This window comes from Mirounga angustirostris, unplaced genomic scaffold (assembly GCF_029215605.1).
Source record: "Mirounga angustirostris isolate CCGP_5_RB_7025 unplaced genomic scaffold, mMirAng1.0.hap1 SCAF_4, whole genome shotgun sequence".
NCBI classification, from domain to species: domain Eukaryota; kingdom Metazoa; phylum Chordata; class Mammalia; order Carnivora; family Phocidae; genus Mirounga; species Mirounga angustirostris.
This window is the reverse complement of record NW_026991712.1, coordinates 147572537-147589528: the sequence shown is the minus strand read 5'-3', so window position 1 is coordinate 147589528 and position 16992 is coordinate 147572537. Positions and strand designations below refer to the sequence as shown.

The window sequence follows — 16992 nt, the reverse complement described above, 5'->3', positions numbered from 1 at the left end:
CAGCAAGCCGGTGATGGGGCTTGGGCTGGGAGCCAGGCTCCCCTTCTCCTGGGGGTGTACATTTCTCCAGGATAAACCTGAAGTGCTCCCCAGATAAATAAAGGCTTGTGAAAAGGGCCCTTCTGTTTCTCAGCTACACTTGACCAATTCTCTGCCTCACCCAGCAAAGACCTCTCTTCCCTGTCCAGAGTGCAGCCACTGGGTGGAATCAGAAGGAGCGTGGACTCCAAGGTGGACAGCAAATGCACATCCCCTTCCCCGGGCCTGGGGACGCTGGGCCACCGCTGCCGGCAGAAGAGCCCTGAGGAGCTTAAAGATCTGATAGGAAAGTTGTGACTTCGTGAAGCTTAAAAAATAAATAAAAGCATATCCGTCCTTGCATGGTCGTCATCCTGGGCCTGGCAGAGGTGGGCCTCCAGGTAAGCATCTGTTTGGAACCAATCCCTTTAAAAAACAGCATCAGGCTTAAGGACCAGCAGCAGAGAACAGCCGTAGCGCCTGTGACTGAATTACCCGAATACAACAATAGAACCTCCCATGGCAGCAGGTGGGGAGAGGGCAACTAGGCTGTGGTGTCTCCTGGCCCCAAATGCCAGCTGAGGCAGCCTCCTGCTTGCCCTCTCGGTCCCTCTGTCCCCGGCAGGCCTGCGGCCGCTCCCATCCTGCCCCACACCTGAGCCCTGGGCTCCCCAGGCGACTCCTGTCACACGTCACACGTCTGGAAACTGAGCAGGGGTCCCTGGACAGAGCAAACAAGTGCTGAGCAGCCCTGCGGGCCGGGCGCTTTCCCGAGGGCCGTCCCACGCAACCCCACTGCAACAGAACGATGTGTGCTATCTGCTGAATGCATAATCAAATTCTTCAGGGGGAGAGCCCACCATCTGGTGCATACTTAGGAAAACCGAAGCAGCTTGCCCAAGCGCCCAGAGGCAGGCAGTGTTACAGCAGGAATTGGGACCTCGATCTGTCTGAACCAGCAGCCTGTGATTTTCCCACAGCACTGTCCTGCCAGGGGCCCAGCCTCCCCCTCTGCAAAATGATGGAACTTGATGACCATTACGTTTCCTGGCAGCCTCAACGTTCCGAGCGTCAAGGACTCCAATGTTCTTCTGTCTGTCATCCTGGACCCTGAAGGGAGCTGCTGAACTTGGGAAAACTAGCGTTCCTCTGACAGAGGCTCAAGGGGACAGGAGGGTGACTTCGGATCTCGTGGGGTCTGTGTACCCACTGGTTCAGGGGCTCAAGCCTGGGCGAAGGGCCAGAGAGGTCCCTCTGCAGGCTTTTCCCTCTGTGCTGGGTGATGCTGGGGACATGAGATGGTTCACAAACCAGGTCCCTGCCCTTGAGAGGCTTCCCTTCTCATGGGGGAGATGGAGGACCGGCTCTCATGGGAACAGTTAAACTCTGCTGAGGGGTGGGCAGAGTTCTGGCAAACATAAGAGACCAAGGTGGTGGGCGGTGTGGGCTCTGAAGGCTGAGGCATGAAGATGTGAAAGTGTGTGGCCCACTGGGCCCAAGGCCAGAAGGCCAGCATGACGGGTGGGCAGGCAGGGGCCAGATCTCAGGGTGCCTTCCCATACTACTGGGGGCCTGTGTACTCTGTTCCTATCCTCATCTTACACGTAAGAAGACGAGGCCCAGGAAGGGTCAGCATCTTGCCCAAGGTCACCCAGAAAGTCAGTGATGGAGCTAGGCCTCAAACTGCATGTAATAATACATTCTACTGACAATAGTGCTGGTGGGTAGTCATTTTCAGCACAGAAATGACAAAATCAGGGTATTGCCGAAGTTACTTGAAACTCTCACCACTTGCTGGGTGACCTCGGGCTAGTTTTGTGGCCTCTCTCCCTCAGTCTCCCCACCCTCTGACAGATGGGAGTTGAGTGAGGTGCTAACATGGTAAGTGCTTGGCCTCCTGTGTGGCAAGTACAAGCACTCCAGGATTGTCACTTATTGGTGGTGACGATTAAATGAGAGATGTGCACAGGCAGCAGGTCCTTGCAAAGTGGGAGGGATTTTTATTAGCATTAGAAAGCTGGGCTGGAGGCAAGGAGGACCCCAGGAACCCAGGCAGTGGATCTGGGGGCTAGAGGACAGGAGGCAGGGCAGCAAGGAGAGGAGTCCCCGACACAAGGCAATCCAGTGGGAAGGAGAAGGGACAGGGTCTGACTGGGTGGGGGACAGGGGCTGGAGCCCTCTTTTGCTTTAGGAAAATGAGGGAACGTGACGGTGCCAGATCAGCAGCAGAAATGGCAGTAGCTCAGGATGATGCTGGTGTGGGGTTCTAGGTATGGGTTCTAGGCATAGGCTCTCTTGCGCTCTGAATTCTCAAAATGACACTCAAAATGACACATACTTCTGATCATCTGTATAAAAAAAAATAGCAACTACCCTATGACCCAGTAATTGCACTACTAGGTATTCACCCATAGGATACAAACATAGTGATCCAAAGGGGCACCTGCACCCCAATGTTTTTAGCAGCAATGTCCACAATAGCCAAAATATGCAAAGAGCCCAGATGTCCATCAACAGGTGAATGGATAAAGAAGATGTGGTATACATATATACAATGGAATACTACTCAGCTATCATAAAGAATGAAATCTTGCCATTTGCAAGGACATGGATGGAACTAAGAGTGTATTATGCTAAGCGAAACAAGTCAATCAGAGAAAGACAAGTATAGGATTTCACTCATATGTGGAATTTCAGAAACAAAACAGATGAATGTAGGGAAAGGGAAAATAAAATAAGATGAAAATAGGGAGGCAAATCATGAGACTCTTAACTCTAGGAAACAAACTGAGGGTTGATGGAGGGAAGGGGGGGTGGGGAATGGGGTAACTGGGGGATGGGCTTTAAGGAGGGAACTTGAAGTATGAGCACTGGGTGTTGTATGCAACTGATGAATCGCTCAATTCTACCTCTAAAACTAGTAATACATTAAGTGTTAACTAAATTGAATTTAAATTAAAAAATAAATAGACAAATAAAAACCCATTTGCTTTAGCTTTCCCTAGGTTAGCATAGCTTCTGCCCTGAGATAGAAAGAATTTCCCTGGAGGAACCAGATGCTGCTGGCGGAGCCTCAGTGAATAATCAAGCAGATAAATGCACTGGACTGTCACCGAACATACAGCTCGAAACTAAGAGGCTCGCTCCTTGTTACGTACTAAATTGCGTCCCTCCAAAATGTGTATGTTGAAATCCTAACCCCCCGTGTGATGGTCTTTGGAGATAGGGCCTTCCAGGAGGTAATGAAGGTTAAATGGGGTTGTAAGGGTGAGGCCCTAATCCAGTATGACTGGTGTCCTTATAAGATGAAGAGCGTGCAAACAGTGGAAGGGCCACCACAGGAAGGTGGCCATGTGTAAGCCAAGGAGAGAGGCCTGAGGAGAGACCAAACCTGGGGACACCGTGATCTTGGACTTCCAGCCTCCAGAACTGTGACAAAATCCATTTCTGTTGTTTCAGCAACTGGGCTGTGGTGTTTTGTCCAGGCAGCTCGCGCGCACTAACACTCCTGTAAGTCAGAAGGCTCCCTGGTATCACCGAAGGTCTCAGGGAGTCTACATTTTCAAAGGAAACTGGCTCTATGTGGGAAGAATCAGCATGCTGCTATGTACTCCTCTCTCTCACCTAAGCTCTCCCTGGAAAGTAAGCTCCACTGGGGAGAGCCCTGCTTCCTTTGCCAAGGCAGTGAGGTGCAGGGGCTGAGCCGGGGGCACAGAGGTCTGCCCGTGGTTGACGTCTGGCTGTCAGCAGACCAGAGGGCACAGAGGCACAGCTGGGAGAGCCACAGGAGGCAGATTCCAGCCTGACACACGATGCGATAGAAGCTCTGTCCACAAGTGGGCATCACTGGAAAGGTACAGGCATCGAATGAGGGTCACCCAGCAGGGCTCTGGGAGGTATGGCTTCCTAGTGCAGGAGATGGCCCCAGGTGGAGGAACCCCTCTCCACGCTCTGAATGGTCCAGGCTTCGGCACTACAATGTGTATACCCCCTCAGCTGGGTTTTCCTTCCCCATCCCACCCCTGAATCTTCCTCTTCTGAAATTACCGATTCTCTGCGAAAAGCCACCTCAGCTTCTGCAATGGGGAAGCCTACCTCAATAAAACCATCTCTGTCTCTCATGAGGTACTGCAATGTGGGGGGTTCGAGGCCTAGACCAGGCAGCCGTCATTGTGCTACTGGCCTCTGGCTGGTCCCTGGCTCTCTCGTGCCTCAGGTTCCCTGTGTATCCCACAATGAGGCAGACTAGATGAGGTCTGGAGGCCCTCGGGGTTGGCCTTCAGGAAGCATCCACAGAAGGCAGCTGATGGGTGAGGATGGAGCACATACCTGCTAGGGTGGGGGAAATGCAGGAGCCTCTCGCAGGCTGGGGGCTGGCCCCGGGGTGGTGGGGTGCCCGCAGGGAGAAAAAGGCCCTGGCGGCAGGTGGGGCCGGGGCCCTCCGCAAGGTCCAGGTCCAGCAGGCTCTTGTCTGAGCCTGGGGTGCAGTGGCCGTAGCTCCCGTTCACTATGCAAAGAAAGACAGGAAGAGGAAAGAACATGAGTGGGGGCAGCCTGCAGAGGGGGGCAGGGAGAGGGCAGTCATTAGGGCACAGGGTGGGACACAGCAGCCTCGAGCCCACACTCACTGAACCCCTGCTGCATTCAAGGCACCAAGATCCATTATTTAATTTCCATAATCACCAGCGGGATCAGGAGCAAAATCCCCAATACTCAGATGCGGATGCTGAGCTCCCGCGGCTGAATGACTGTTACACAAACACTGAACCCTTATGATGTACCAACACTCTGGTCGGGGCAGGAAACACTGGCGAACCAGGCGGACAAGCTCCTGCCTCACAGACTGACCCTCACGTTGGTCACCAAACACTTGTTTGACAAGGCTCACAGACACGTGCTGGGGCTGCACTGCTCAGCAGGCTGGTGAGCGGCATGGACGTCGTAGGTCACAGAGTAGGTTCTCACTAGACACCATCTGCTCTTGTTATTACCAAAGCTCAATCTGCATTATTTCCCAGATTGCATTACACCACAGAAACACGGTACACAGTTATTCACAGCTCCGTATTCTCCACGGTTCTTTGACAGCCTAACCGTCGTATGCCCTGCCCTGCCCAGTGACGGGGTTCTTAGGAAGACTAACTGGGGGAGAAGATGGGAATGAAAACCCTGAGAAAATCTGTATAAAGTGCACCAGAACTGCTAGGCATAGTTGGAATAAGCTCCTTCCCCTCTCTGGGCTTCAGCGTTCTCTTCTACAGCGTGACATGGGTGAATCTGGACATTATCTTCTGAGGCTTTCTGTCCTGGCACCTGGCAGCAATAACCTTAAGGAGTGAAGACATGGGCTTTGGGGCCTGATGGACCTCGGTGTGAGCCCAGACTGCCCCCAAGCAAGTCTGTGCCTTGAACAAACTCCCCCCCGAGGCTGACCCTCTGCTCCCAGGTGTACAATGGGGACAGCCATGTCACGTCTCCAGCGATGCCGTGAGGTTTTGAGAGCTGAGGTGCAAAGCCCCCAGCACAGTACTAGCAACTCGCAGGCATGCTCCAAGGGTGGAAATTGTCCTCGCTGTCAAACAGCACTTGGGAAAGCATCAAGTGTCGGACAGAGGTCATAAAGCATTATTAATAGGCTCAAGCATGTCCAGGTACCGTCCACTCTGAGCAGGATGAGCCATTAAGCTGAGCAAAGAGCTGACGCCAGGTCCGGACTAGCCGCCGAGACTGAGGATGAGGAGAATTACAGGAGAAGCACCTTCGCCGAGCAGGATGTGCAGGCGCTGGGTGCAGGCTGGTGGTTTTCACCACTGTCTCCCTGGACCCCCCGCCCTGCCCTCTGAGGGAGGTCATCCTCACTGTAGAGACAAGGCAGAGGCTCAGGGAGCTTAGGGTACTCACCTGAGATCACAGCACTAGTAAGAATCTGGGCTGGATCTCGGGCTCAGGTCTGTCAGACCCAAACCCCAGTTCTGAATTGCTGTGTAACACAAAGTGGCGTCTTAGACAAAATCCCGACCCCAGCCTCAAGGAATCCACCTCCACCAACCCTAATTCCAGCCCAACCCAGAGGCAGGCCCTTCCGCCCAGGAGGCCCGACACTCAGGGCTCCCTCGCCGTGTGCCCACAGCTCTGACAGGCACCAGGCATCCACCTGCCGAGCAGAGTACAGTTTGCAAAGCGGAATGCAAATGCCCTGTCCCAGGGCAGGGGAGGGGCTCGGAGGAGCCTCTGCCTTCCCAGGCACAGGCGAGCCTGCTCCAGAAGGTACGGATGAAAATTCGCTCAGAAGCCCCCCTCACCTTCCCCGGCCGGGCCCTGGGCTCATTCCTGCTGCAAGGAACGCTCACTCCCGCTGGCCCTAGCTGCTGCTGGGCCAGCCCCTCACAAGCTTATTTTTTAATAACTTGGTTGTTTTTTAATTAAAAAGAAATCCCTGGTAACAAATGTGAACGGCCTGAGTTAATGAGAGCAGGCTGCCGCTCGTTTAGCTCCGTCTCAGCTTGGCGGTCTTTCCCTGTTCCAAATCGTTTCTGCATGCGATTTTATTGTCCCATTGAGGCAAACCCTGGGCCTGGGCCTCAGAAAACTGTGGATAATTTTATGAACATTAATAGCATTTGGAGCAAAGAGAGCTTAATCATCACATGGGGCTGTTCTGCCAGGGTCTTTCTCCCAGAACCTTTGGGTCAGGGAGGTGGTTCTGAGCATCCTTCAAAAACCCACCAGACCCACTGGGGGCCTCTGGGTTACTTACTTCACCTAAGGAGGATGTGTAGAGCGAGGGAAGGTGGGCCCCCAGAAAGGCACTGGGAGCCCAGCATTTATCAAGCCCTTCCTAGGCACCAGCCACATCGATCCTTCTGAGTGTCCATCTCTGTGCAGTGGGCTCATTCTAGCCATTTTTCAGATGAGAAAAATTGAAGGTTGGAGAGATTGGGTGCCTCTGATCAGGCTCAGGGGTCTATAAGAGGTGGGGCCACAGTTCAAACCCACATCTCTCGGGCTTCAAAGCCTAGGTCCTGTCCTGCTGCCTCTCAGGCAACTGATGAGCAACTGGGGATCCCCAAACAAGCATCCCCACCTTTGACTCCAGTGAAGATCATGCTGGGGAGCCTCTGGGAAGGTCAAAGTACAAACAACCATTACAATGACTCCTTAACCTCTCAGTTTCTAGGACAGCTCTGCCAGATGGGTAAGACTACTCCATCTACAGACAAACACATGAAGGCTCAGAGAGGTCTAGTGGTTTACCCAAGGTCACACAGGGAGCAAAGGACACACCTGAGATGCAAACCCATCACTTCCATGGGAAAAAATAGTTATTACCCAGCAAATAATTGAGGCCCATTGGCTTCTTCTCCCTGGATATAGTAAGAGGTCTTTCTACAATAAATAAACAAGCCAGCTCTTGGAGGGAGGAGCGACAGAGCCCCTCAGGGCACAGTTTGACACTGCCTGGGGCTCCAAGCTCATTCAGGCCCTTGTCTTGTGTGGTCCTCATAGCATCCTAGATAAAAATCCATCAGCTTCCCTAACTTCTAGAAGGATGTAAGTAAGCATCAGAGCTGGCAAAGGGACTGTCCCAGGTTTCATGGCAATTGCTCCCAAAGCCCATACCAGACCCTTCCCTGGGCCACCTGCTTTCTCAACGGCTGGAAATAAAACCAGAGGCTATAACATGTGCCCCAGAGATGCTGTGACCACTAGAAAGATGTGGGCTCTGTCACCACTGCCCACCACAGGCCCAAGTCAGCCAGGAGACCTGCCACTGCCCTCCCGCCTATTGGCATCTTGCCTCTCTGTCCCCAGAGGCATCAGAGAACCTACCCTTGCTCACTCTCCATCTCCGGGGAGCAAGGATGGAATCTTTCTCTACAGAGGCCGAGGAATGAGAGGGGCACGTTGGCCCTGCTGCCCTGAGGCAGGCTGCGGGTGCCCCAGGAAGGGGCCATGTCTCCCCCTGCGACACTGCAGCCAAGAGCTTTCATGCATGTGAAGCTTCTTTGGAGAACTGGAGGGTGGGGGAGTCCTATGCTCAGTTTTACAAGTTAGTGAGAAATTCTGGAATGTCAGGGCTGGGACTGCCTGCCCATCCATTTAAGTAATAGACGAAGAAACCGAGACTCAGAGAAGGAAAGGACCTGTCTTGGTCACACAGCAAACCCCCAGCAGAGCCTGACTGGCACCCCCGGGACTAGGTAAGGGTTTGGTTTACTTTCCTCTTGAAGTCTTTGTTTTCTCATCTATAAAATGGTGATAATAGCTACTCAGGTTGTAAGGACAAACCCGTGAGATTATGGACACAATGCCTTTGGCATGGTGCCCAGCTCACAGTAAGCACTTGAAAAGGCATGAGGATGGTAACCATAACGATTTCTCCTATTTATCCCTGTGCAAAGCAAGGCCCAGCATTCTATCCCCGGAAGGTCAGGTCTGGATCACCCTGCAGCCAGGCTCAGAAGGACAAGTCCCCAAGGCTCAGGGGTCACCAAATGCAGGACCGGGCAGCCTGAATGAGGTCACAGCCAGCAAATGTGAAGCAAAGGACTCCAGTTACACACCAGAGACTTTTGCAAATTACCGTAATGACTTGGCTATAAAGAGGTACCACATATAAGGTGACTCCCCACAAGAATTTTAATTTATGCTCAAACCTGCCAAGTCTGCATGAGGAGAACAATGATGCATTCAGCATCTCGGGTCCAGATGCCATCTCCTTGCCGTTCCAGGAGCAGGCAGCAGCCAGGCTAGAAGGCCTGCACAGTGACTCTTCCTCGTTCACCCACAAGCAGATTTTTAGTGCCCACCCAGTGCCAAGCTGGTGATAGGTACAACACTTTACAGTCTACAAAACGTCTTGCAGCCGTCACCTACGAGTTCCACTGCAACCCCCAAGGGTTGGCTGGGCAGGCTCAGAGAGGACAAGCAATTTGCCTAAGCTCACACAGCAAGTATAGGGCTCCGACTCACACTGAATCTTCTGACTCAGCTCTCTAGTCTAGCAGACATTTTTAATCTGGCAAACTTTTTTCTGTAAAGGGCAAGACAGTAAATATTGTAGGCTTTGCGACCACACAGTCTCTGCCACAACGACTCACCAGTGAAAAGCACCCACAGACAACATGTAAACAGAGGAATGGGGCTCTGTTTCAATAAAACTCAATCTAGAAGAACAGCTCATTGATTCTGGGGTTGTAATTTGCCAACAGCTGAGCTGGTGCAGTATTTAGAGACAGGGTTTTTGCACTTACAAAGGCAGAAATTCCAAATCCGAAACTATCATACCTTCCTGCATCCACAAACTGGGGAGAATTTTAGAGGGTAGAGTTGATGAGGTGAAAATTACTGTCAGACACTGAATGCGGGGCTGGCCTCTGGCAGGCACTCAATAAATGAAGTGTCTTCAGCCGGACTTGTGGGGGGGGTCCTCACAGCCTGGCCTCACCCCTCCCCCTGGGCCTTACCTTGCACTCCCACAATGCTTTGCTGCTATGCTGCACACATCCTTGCCCGTCCAGTGAGGACAGCCTGACACCTCCCAAACTCCTCTGGGCCCCCAGAACTTGGTAGAAGTGCATCTCCTTCCGGAACCTTCCCTGCCCTCCCTGAGCTCCCCCACCTCAGCTCCCAGAAGTCCTTGTGGCTAGCTGCCCTTCCAGGTGCACCTTATGCCCACCTGGCACAGCCAAATACTTGAAATATTTTATTTCTAAATCTCCACAACATCACCACAAAATCAAGGCTGTAATACTCTGGACTACCACATCGATGCTGTTAAAACCCTGCCTCCCCCACAAGTCTATAAACTCCTTTAGGACAGGGGTTATGGAGCCCCAGAGCTGCTAATTGTTGGTGCATCCTGAGACATGATTCTGTCCAACCTACTTCACGTACAGAAAACAGGGACCCAGATGAGGGACAGGCTTGTCCTGGCCGCCCAGGAACATCAGGGCCCCCTCGGGGATCTCCCCACTCCATCCTAGCACACAGCTAGGCCCACAGTAGATACCTGGAAGCACTGGGAAGGTGGGTGGCTGGAGGACTATCCCAAGTTAATTTTCATGCCCACCATATGCCAGACACTGGCTTTGTGACACACACAGCTAGGTCGAAGGCTTGGCTCTACCATTAACTTTCTGGCTGTCTGACCCTAGATGGGCTACCTCACCCTTCTGATCCTCAGTTTCTTCATACGTAAAACAGGGATAAGACTCCCAGCTCCCAAACACGGCTGTGAGGATTAAATGAGTTCCCGTACATAGAGGCATGGGGTCTGGTGCAGAGTCAGCATCTCCGTAAAGGCCCCTCCGTTTTGTTTTCTTGACAGGCAGAGGAGACACAATCAGGCTCTGCGGGCTGGGCCTCCAGGAACAGAGGTGTGTGCTCCCAGGTGGTGCACATCAATGGCCAAAGAAGGGCAACTTCGGGCTAACGGGGTCTGGAGTCTGAGCCTGGGTGCTGCAGCCTCCGTCATGCACAGCAGGGCCTCGGGCCCCTCTCTGGGCCTCAGCTCTTCCCTCTGAGTCGTAGCAGGGCTGGGCCAGGGCAGGAGGAACGCCACAGGTCCCACACGGTGGGAGACAAGGGGCTCCACTTCTCAGGCCCAGGAAGAGCGAGCGGCTCTCTCTGGACACACAGCAGAGGCAGAGCCTGCGTTACCACCACCCTGCAGGACCCCTTTTGCCTTACGGGGCTGCCCTGTCCCCTCTCCCCTCCTCAGCAGACCCCAAGGCCTGGCGAACAGCAGAAGGTGGGGTCTTCTGAAAGAAGAGAAGCAGCAAGGCAGACGGCCAGGTTCTTGCTCATCTCCACAGCCTGGGTGGGATGGGCTGGCCAAGGCCCCCTCCCCCATCTTGGAGCGGCCTTGGGGCATTCACAGCCATCAGGGGGCCTGTAACCTTGGCAGGCTTCTGGAGCTACAGAGCCCAACGCTCAAGGCCTCACACTGGGCTTATGGCCCCCATCGTCTCTTATCCCACATCACAAAAACTCTATAAACTCCCCCTTTAGAGCTGAGCTAGATTTACGGGGACTCAGGCTAGTGAAACCTGAGCAATAGTAGGCTCCTTGCATGCCAGAATTACTAATGCCATTTTCCAGAGCAAGAGTAACGGACTTGTCCAAGGTCATGCAGCTGCAAGAGGATGGAGTCAAGACGCGAGCCCAGCTCCCCCGGACTTGGAAGGCAGCATTGGCCTGACGTTGCTCCACATCATTAAGGGATTTAGAGTCCATGCAGTGATTGCTTTTCCAGTGTACTCGTCTGATTGGGCTGCCATAACCAAACACCATAGACTGGCTGGCTTCAACAACAGACATTTCCTTTCTCACAGTTCTGGAGGCAGGAAGTCCAAGATCAAGATTCCTGCTGATTTGGTTGCTGGTGAGAGCTCTCTCCCTGACTTGTAGATGGTGGTCTTCTCACTACATCTCCCATGTGGCTTTCCCTCAGTGCATGCAGAGAGAGAGAGAGAGAGAGAAGGAGAGGAGGAGATAGGGAATGCATACAACCTCTTCTTATAAGGACACTTATTGTATTGGACCAGAGCCCTACCCTTATGACTTCATTTAACCTTAATTCCTTCCAGAGAGGCCCCATCTCCAATTAGTCATACTGGGGGTTAGGCCTCCACATATGGATTGGGGAAGCACAAACATCCAGTCCATAACACCTAGTATTTGTTCCCTAAGAGGGTCCCGTATTTCCCGTATCTCTCTACGGGGCTTGAGAAGGAGACACAGTATAGACAGCAGGTGGGAGTGTAGATTCTGGGGCCTGACTGACTAGATTGGAATCCTGGTTTTGCCACTGGCTAGCTGTGCCCTTGTCTAAGTCAAACGATTTAACATCTCTGTGCCAGTTCACGAAGTTGAAATGGGTTCATATACCACGTGTAACGTGCCTACAACAGAACCCAAGGCACCCAGGAGATGCTCTCCCTGTTGTTCTTGTTAACCCCACCCCAGAGTGGGCTGTGGAAGCCTGAACCCGCCAGCATGATGTTCTCTTGCCAGCCACAGTGCCACAGTGACTGGCTCAGAGCTGGGCACATAACACAAGCTGGTTTAATAGAAGTCCTGGGACTTCTGTTTGATGACTGGGGAAAGAGCAGCTTCTCCTCCTCTACATGCAAATGAGGAGGCATGAGGCCTTGACAGACCAACTTGTCATCCCAGGGGAAGCTGGTTGGAAGACAGTGGCAATAAACCAAAGAGACACTGAGTCACAGCATTGGTGGCACCAAGAACCTTTTGTGTGAAGAGTCAAGTTCCTATAGTGTTTTAAGCCTATCTCAGATGGGTTTTCTGTTACTTACAACCAAAAGCATCCTTATTAATACAATATTCTCCTAGAAAATAATTCTTACCTACTCTGACAATCTTTGTTTTTGAGGATTTAGTCCATTTATACCATTTACATTTAATGTAACTTATATTTGGCTTTAAATCTATAATCTTACTACTTGTATTTTATTTGTCCCACCTACTTACTCTATATTCTTTTTCTCTTCTTCTTTGCATTCTTTCAGGTTAATCAAGTACTTTTTATCATACCGTTTTCTATCTTTATTAGCTTGCTAAACACACATTATTTTATTATTAGTGGTTATTCCAGCAATTATAGCATCCTTCTTTGACTTATTGCAGTCTAATACAGATAAGTATATTTACTACCTCCTGAAAAGTGCAAAAACCTCAGGACTCTACACACACACACACACACACACACACACACTCTCTCTCTCTCTCTGTCTCTGGGTTATTCTTGTTGTGTATTTTAATTCTACATATATTTTTAAACCTCACCAGATATTATCAATGTTTTATATAGTCTCTATCTATTCAAATGTTTTCTCTTCCTCCTGCTTCCATATGGGAGTCATTTTCCTTCTGCATGAAGATATTAAAAAAATTGTAAGTCTGCTGGCAAGGAATTCTCTCAATTTTTGTTTCTCTGAAAATACTATTTTTTCACCTTGACTTCTGAGGGATATTTTTGCTGGGTATAGAATCTAGGTTGGCAGTTACCTTCTTTCAGTACATTACAGATTCATTCCACTGTCTTCTGGATTTCAGCATTGCTATTAAAAAGTCATCTCCATGTCTTTCAAGATACTACATTGCTCCCCTCACTCCTATTTTTAAGGTTTTCTCTTTATGTTTAGTTCTCAGCTGTTTGTGACTAAGATGTGCCTCAGTGTGATTTTTTTTTTATTTATTTATCCTGCTTAAGATTCATAGGTCTATTTAAATGTGTAATTTAATGTTTTTCTGTCAGTTTTGGAAAATTGCTTGTCATTATCACTTCAGACATGACTTCTGCCCATTTTCTTCCCTCTATATTTCTGGGGAAACAATGTACGTTAGGCCTTTTCACCATGTTCTATGAATCTCTTATGCTCTTTTCTGTAATGTCCATCCTTTTTTAACTCATGCTTCAGTCTAGATATTTTCTACTAACCTATTTTCTGATTCATTAATCTTCTCTTTAACTGTATCTAATCTATTAAATCCATCTTTTGAGTTCTTAAATTTATTCTATCTTTTAGTTTTAAAATTTCCATTTCATTGATTTCTTATAGCTTTCAGGAAGCTGTTGAAATTCTCCATTTGGTAATCTATTTTCTTGAATATATTCATCACAGTTATTTTAAATCTTGTGTCTGATAACTCCAAAATATGGATCACCTGTGAGTCTGTTTTTACCATGATTTTTCCCCCCTCCTGGTCCTGCCTTCTTGTATCCCTGCTAATTTTCGACTGAATGCCCAATGTTGTGTGTGAAATTTATACAGGCTCCGGATGATGTTACCTTCCTAAGAGAGGATTTTCTTTTGCTTCTTATAGGAAGTTAAAAGAGGGGAAGATCATCTTTATCCAGTTTAGGCTTTAGCTGTTTCAAAGCTGGGTTTAAGACTTTGAAAAAGTTGCTCTATTTCTTGTTCATCCTTTCTCCTAGGATGCTGCCCTTCAGAGGCCCCAACTAAAAGCTTGGGATGCCAGGGCTCCTCCTCCTTGGTTGACAATAACCTTCAGTTTTGTCTTCCTAGAATTTGAGGCTGTTGAAAGCTCTGCCTAGCTTCTCAACCTCTTAACTGCCATACTCAGTTGATCTCTCAGCCACTTAGCCTGTGCCACTTAAGAAGCAACAAATATTTTGAAAGGCAAAGCAACATACTGAATGTTAGGCTTGCATTTCGCCACTTCCTGTCTCAATGGAATCTTGGCTCTTCCAGAGCTGCCTATCTTGGTAACCTAAACTCCAGTTTTTGTCTCTCCAACAAAGTAAGGCTGTAGAAAGCTGTTTAGCTCTCTGAATCTTGGCTCTACACCATTTGCAAACTGGCAAATACCTGAAAGGAAGAAGTGGCACAGTGTCAGATCCACATCAGTGCACTTTTCTCTTTACAATGTTGGTTTTCCAAGCCCTGGATGTATTCGTAGTCCTTTGATATTTTCAAACAGTTGGTTTTATATTTTTTCTAGAGGAAAGGTCTGATACAAGCATATCTGGTATAGCCAAATGTAAAAAAACCCTTCCAGCAAATAATTTTAATGACTGTATAGTATTCCATTATATGGTTATACATACTTTATTTAACCTCTCCTCCAGAGTTGGGATTAAGATTGTTCAGGAAAGCTTAAAAGTAGAAACTATCATGTAATTAATGTCCTTATAGACCTGTCTTTATGTCCACCCATATTTATAGCCTTAAAATAAATCCCCAGATGTGGGACTACTGAGACAAAAGACTTGCATAATTTTAAGAATTTTGCTACCTGCAGTTCAAACTGCTCTCCAGAAGGAATATATCAATTTATACCACCAGCAGTATAGGAAAGCACCTGTTCCCTGCACATTCACCACTCTGGGCATTCTTGTTAAAACAAACAAACAAATCTCTTCATTTATCAGTTCAGGGTCATTTATAACAGAAAAGAGTAGAAGACAGCCTATATATCCAGTAATAGAAAGAATGATTAGTTAAACTATAGTAAGGGTCCTCAGAAGTTGCATCCATTACACAAAATACAGTAAAACCCCACCATAATACAATACTGTAGCCCCAAAACTCCAATTAAAGTGCAGAGTTGTGTTACTACATAATATAAAAATCATACTTTTGGTGGTTTTTCCAGTTAATGTTGGGGGGGGAGTTTTTACTTATTAGATATGTTGGGAACAGCCCATTATCACAAAACACACAACACACAGGAACTGAGAGGTCTCATATGGGTATGGGGCAGTCAGTTCCTAAGGCCAGCATGCCCTGTAAGCCCTAGAGAACCATGTACTCACCCTGCCCCATTTGTGAAGAGGCTGGAAAGAGGGCAGAGGCCAGGGCCAATGATGTTTAAATGAATTTGTCTCATCACAAGGCATCTTATAGGGGTTTTACTGGATTTATTACAGGTTTTAATTAGAACAAAAAGTATTTATAAGAATTATACAGAATGAAAAGAGCAAGATTCAAACTTCCATAGACATTAAAATAACCTGAGTCATTAAAAAAATTAAAATTTTCTTTTAATATCAGATGTAAAATGTACATCAAATGTTATTCATTCATTCCCTTAACATATGTATACTGAATGCTTACTATGTGTCAGGACCGGGCACTAGGCAGCAGAAATAAAGTGGTCTAGGTACCAGTCACCAGGAATGCAGGGATGAACAAGAAAGATAAGTCTCTACTCTCACAGTGTTTACATGTAGGTAAGAGAGAAGACAATTTCAAAAGTAAACAGATAAATATGTATCATAATGTCAAGTAGAGATAAATGTTGCGAATTACAATAAGGGTAAGAAGCTAGAGAGTGCAGAGAGATGGGGATGGTGAAGAGAGGTCAGAGGGGTCTGTATAGTGCCTTGAGGGAAGGGAAGGAAGGAGCCAGGTGGAACCAGGGGGAAGAGCACTCACACAGAGAGAGCAGCAAGCACAAAGGCCCTGAGGTAGGAGCGTTCTCCAGGGTAGGATCGCAAGAAGTCCAAGTGTCGCTGTATTGAGCAGGGGTGAAAGAGACAGGTGATGAGGAAGTTGGACCTGACGGGCAGGGTCTTGGGGGTCCCAGTGAGGATCTGGGTTTTACACTGATGCAGCAGGGAGCCCTCAGAGGAGGAGAGCAGGAGCAACCAGACCTGACTTATGGTGTGGGACATGTCTGAGCTTTGTGTTTAAAAAAAAAAGACCTCAGAAGGAAAAGAGTAGATGCAGGGAGAGCAGTGGCTTCATTATAGGAATGTTTTCTAAACTCATCATTCTTTTTGGGGGGGGTAAGGGAACTGTCCTGATTGCTGATTATAATGGTGTCTCCACTTCTCATGTAATGACGATGCAGTTATCAAAACTCACGGAACTGTTCACACTCACGCATAATGTGAATTTTACCTTATATAAATTTTTTTTTTTTATTTGACAGAGAGAGAGACAGCGAGAGAGGGAACACAAGCAGGGGGAGTGGGAGAGGGAGAAGCAGGCTTCCCGCCAAGCAGGGAGCCCGATGCGGGGCTCGATCCCAGGACCCTGGGATCATGACCTGAGCCGAAGGCAAACGCTTAACGACTGAGCCACCCAGGCGCCCCTTATATAAATTTTTTAATAATTTAAAAAAAACCTCTGTTATTACATATTTTGAAATATTCCCTATTGTTTTAATAATAAAAAACTGTGCCAAAATCCATCCTTGAGCATAGACCAAAGATAGAGGTGGGCTAATCTGCCACCCCTACCGCGTGGCACAGACCCTCATCCAGCACACTGGTGTGTGAACAGGACCCCTTCCCTCCCCGCCCACCACCAGCCCTCGCAGGGCAAGGGGCTTGTGAGCGCGCCCAGGGGACCTCTGGGTACCCTTCCTGTTAATGGCTTCCAGAAGAGGAGAGTCCTACAGGGCACAGGCACGTTCACATGAGGTAAGGCAGCTGACAGAACTGCGCTGCCCAGCATGTCCTCAGGACTCAGGGCTTCC

General features: G+C 49.1%; 1 protein-coding gene across 4 annotated transcripts in view; it reads right to left on the bottom strand.

Moving 5' to 3' along the window:
- Positions 1-16992, bottom strand: part of GLIS1 (GLIS family zinc finger 1) — a 223851-nt gene that overhangs the window by 82362 nt on the left and 124497 nt on the right. For 3 of the 4 annotated variants that reach the window (XM_064589121.1, XM_064589120.1, XM_045897659.3), the window contains one exon: positions 4348-4525. In XM_064589121.1, coding sequence (XP_064445191.1) covers positions 4348-4525 — 178 coding nt within the window. Of the gene's footprint in view, positions 1-3409; positions 3578-4347; positions 4526-16992 lie in introns of those variants that run through there. The other variant, XM_064589122.1, reaches the window with a different exon arrangement.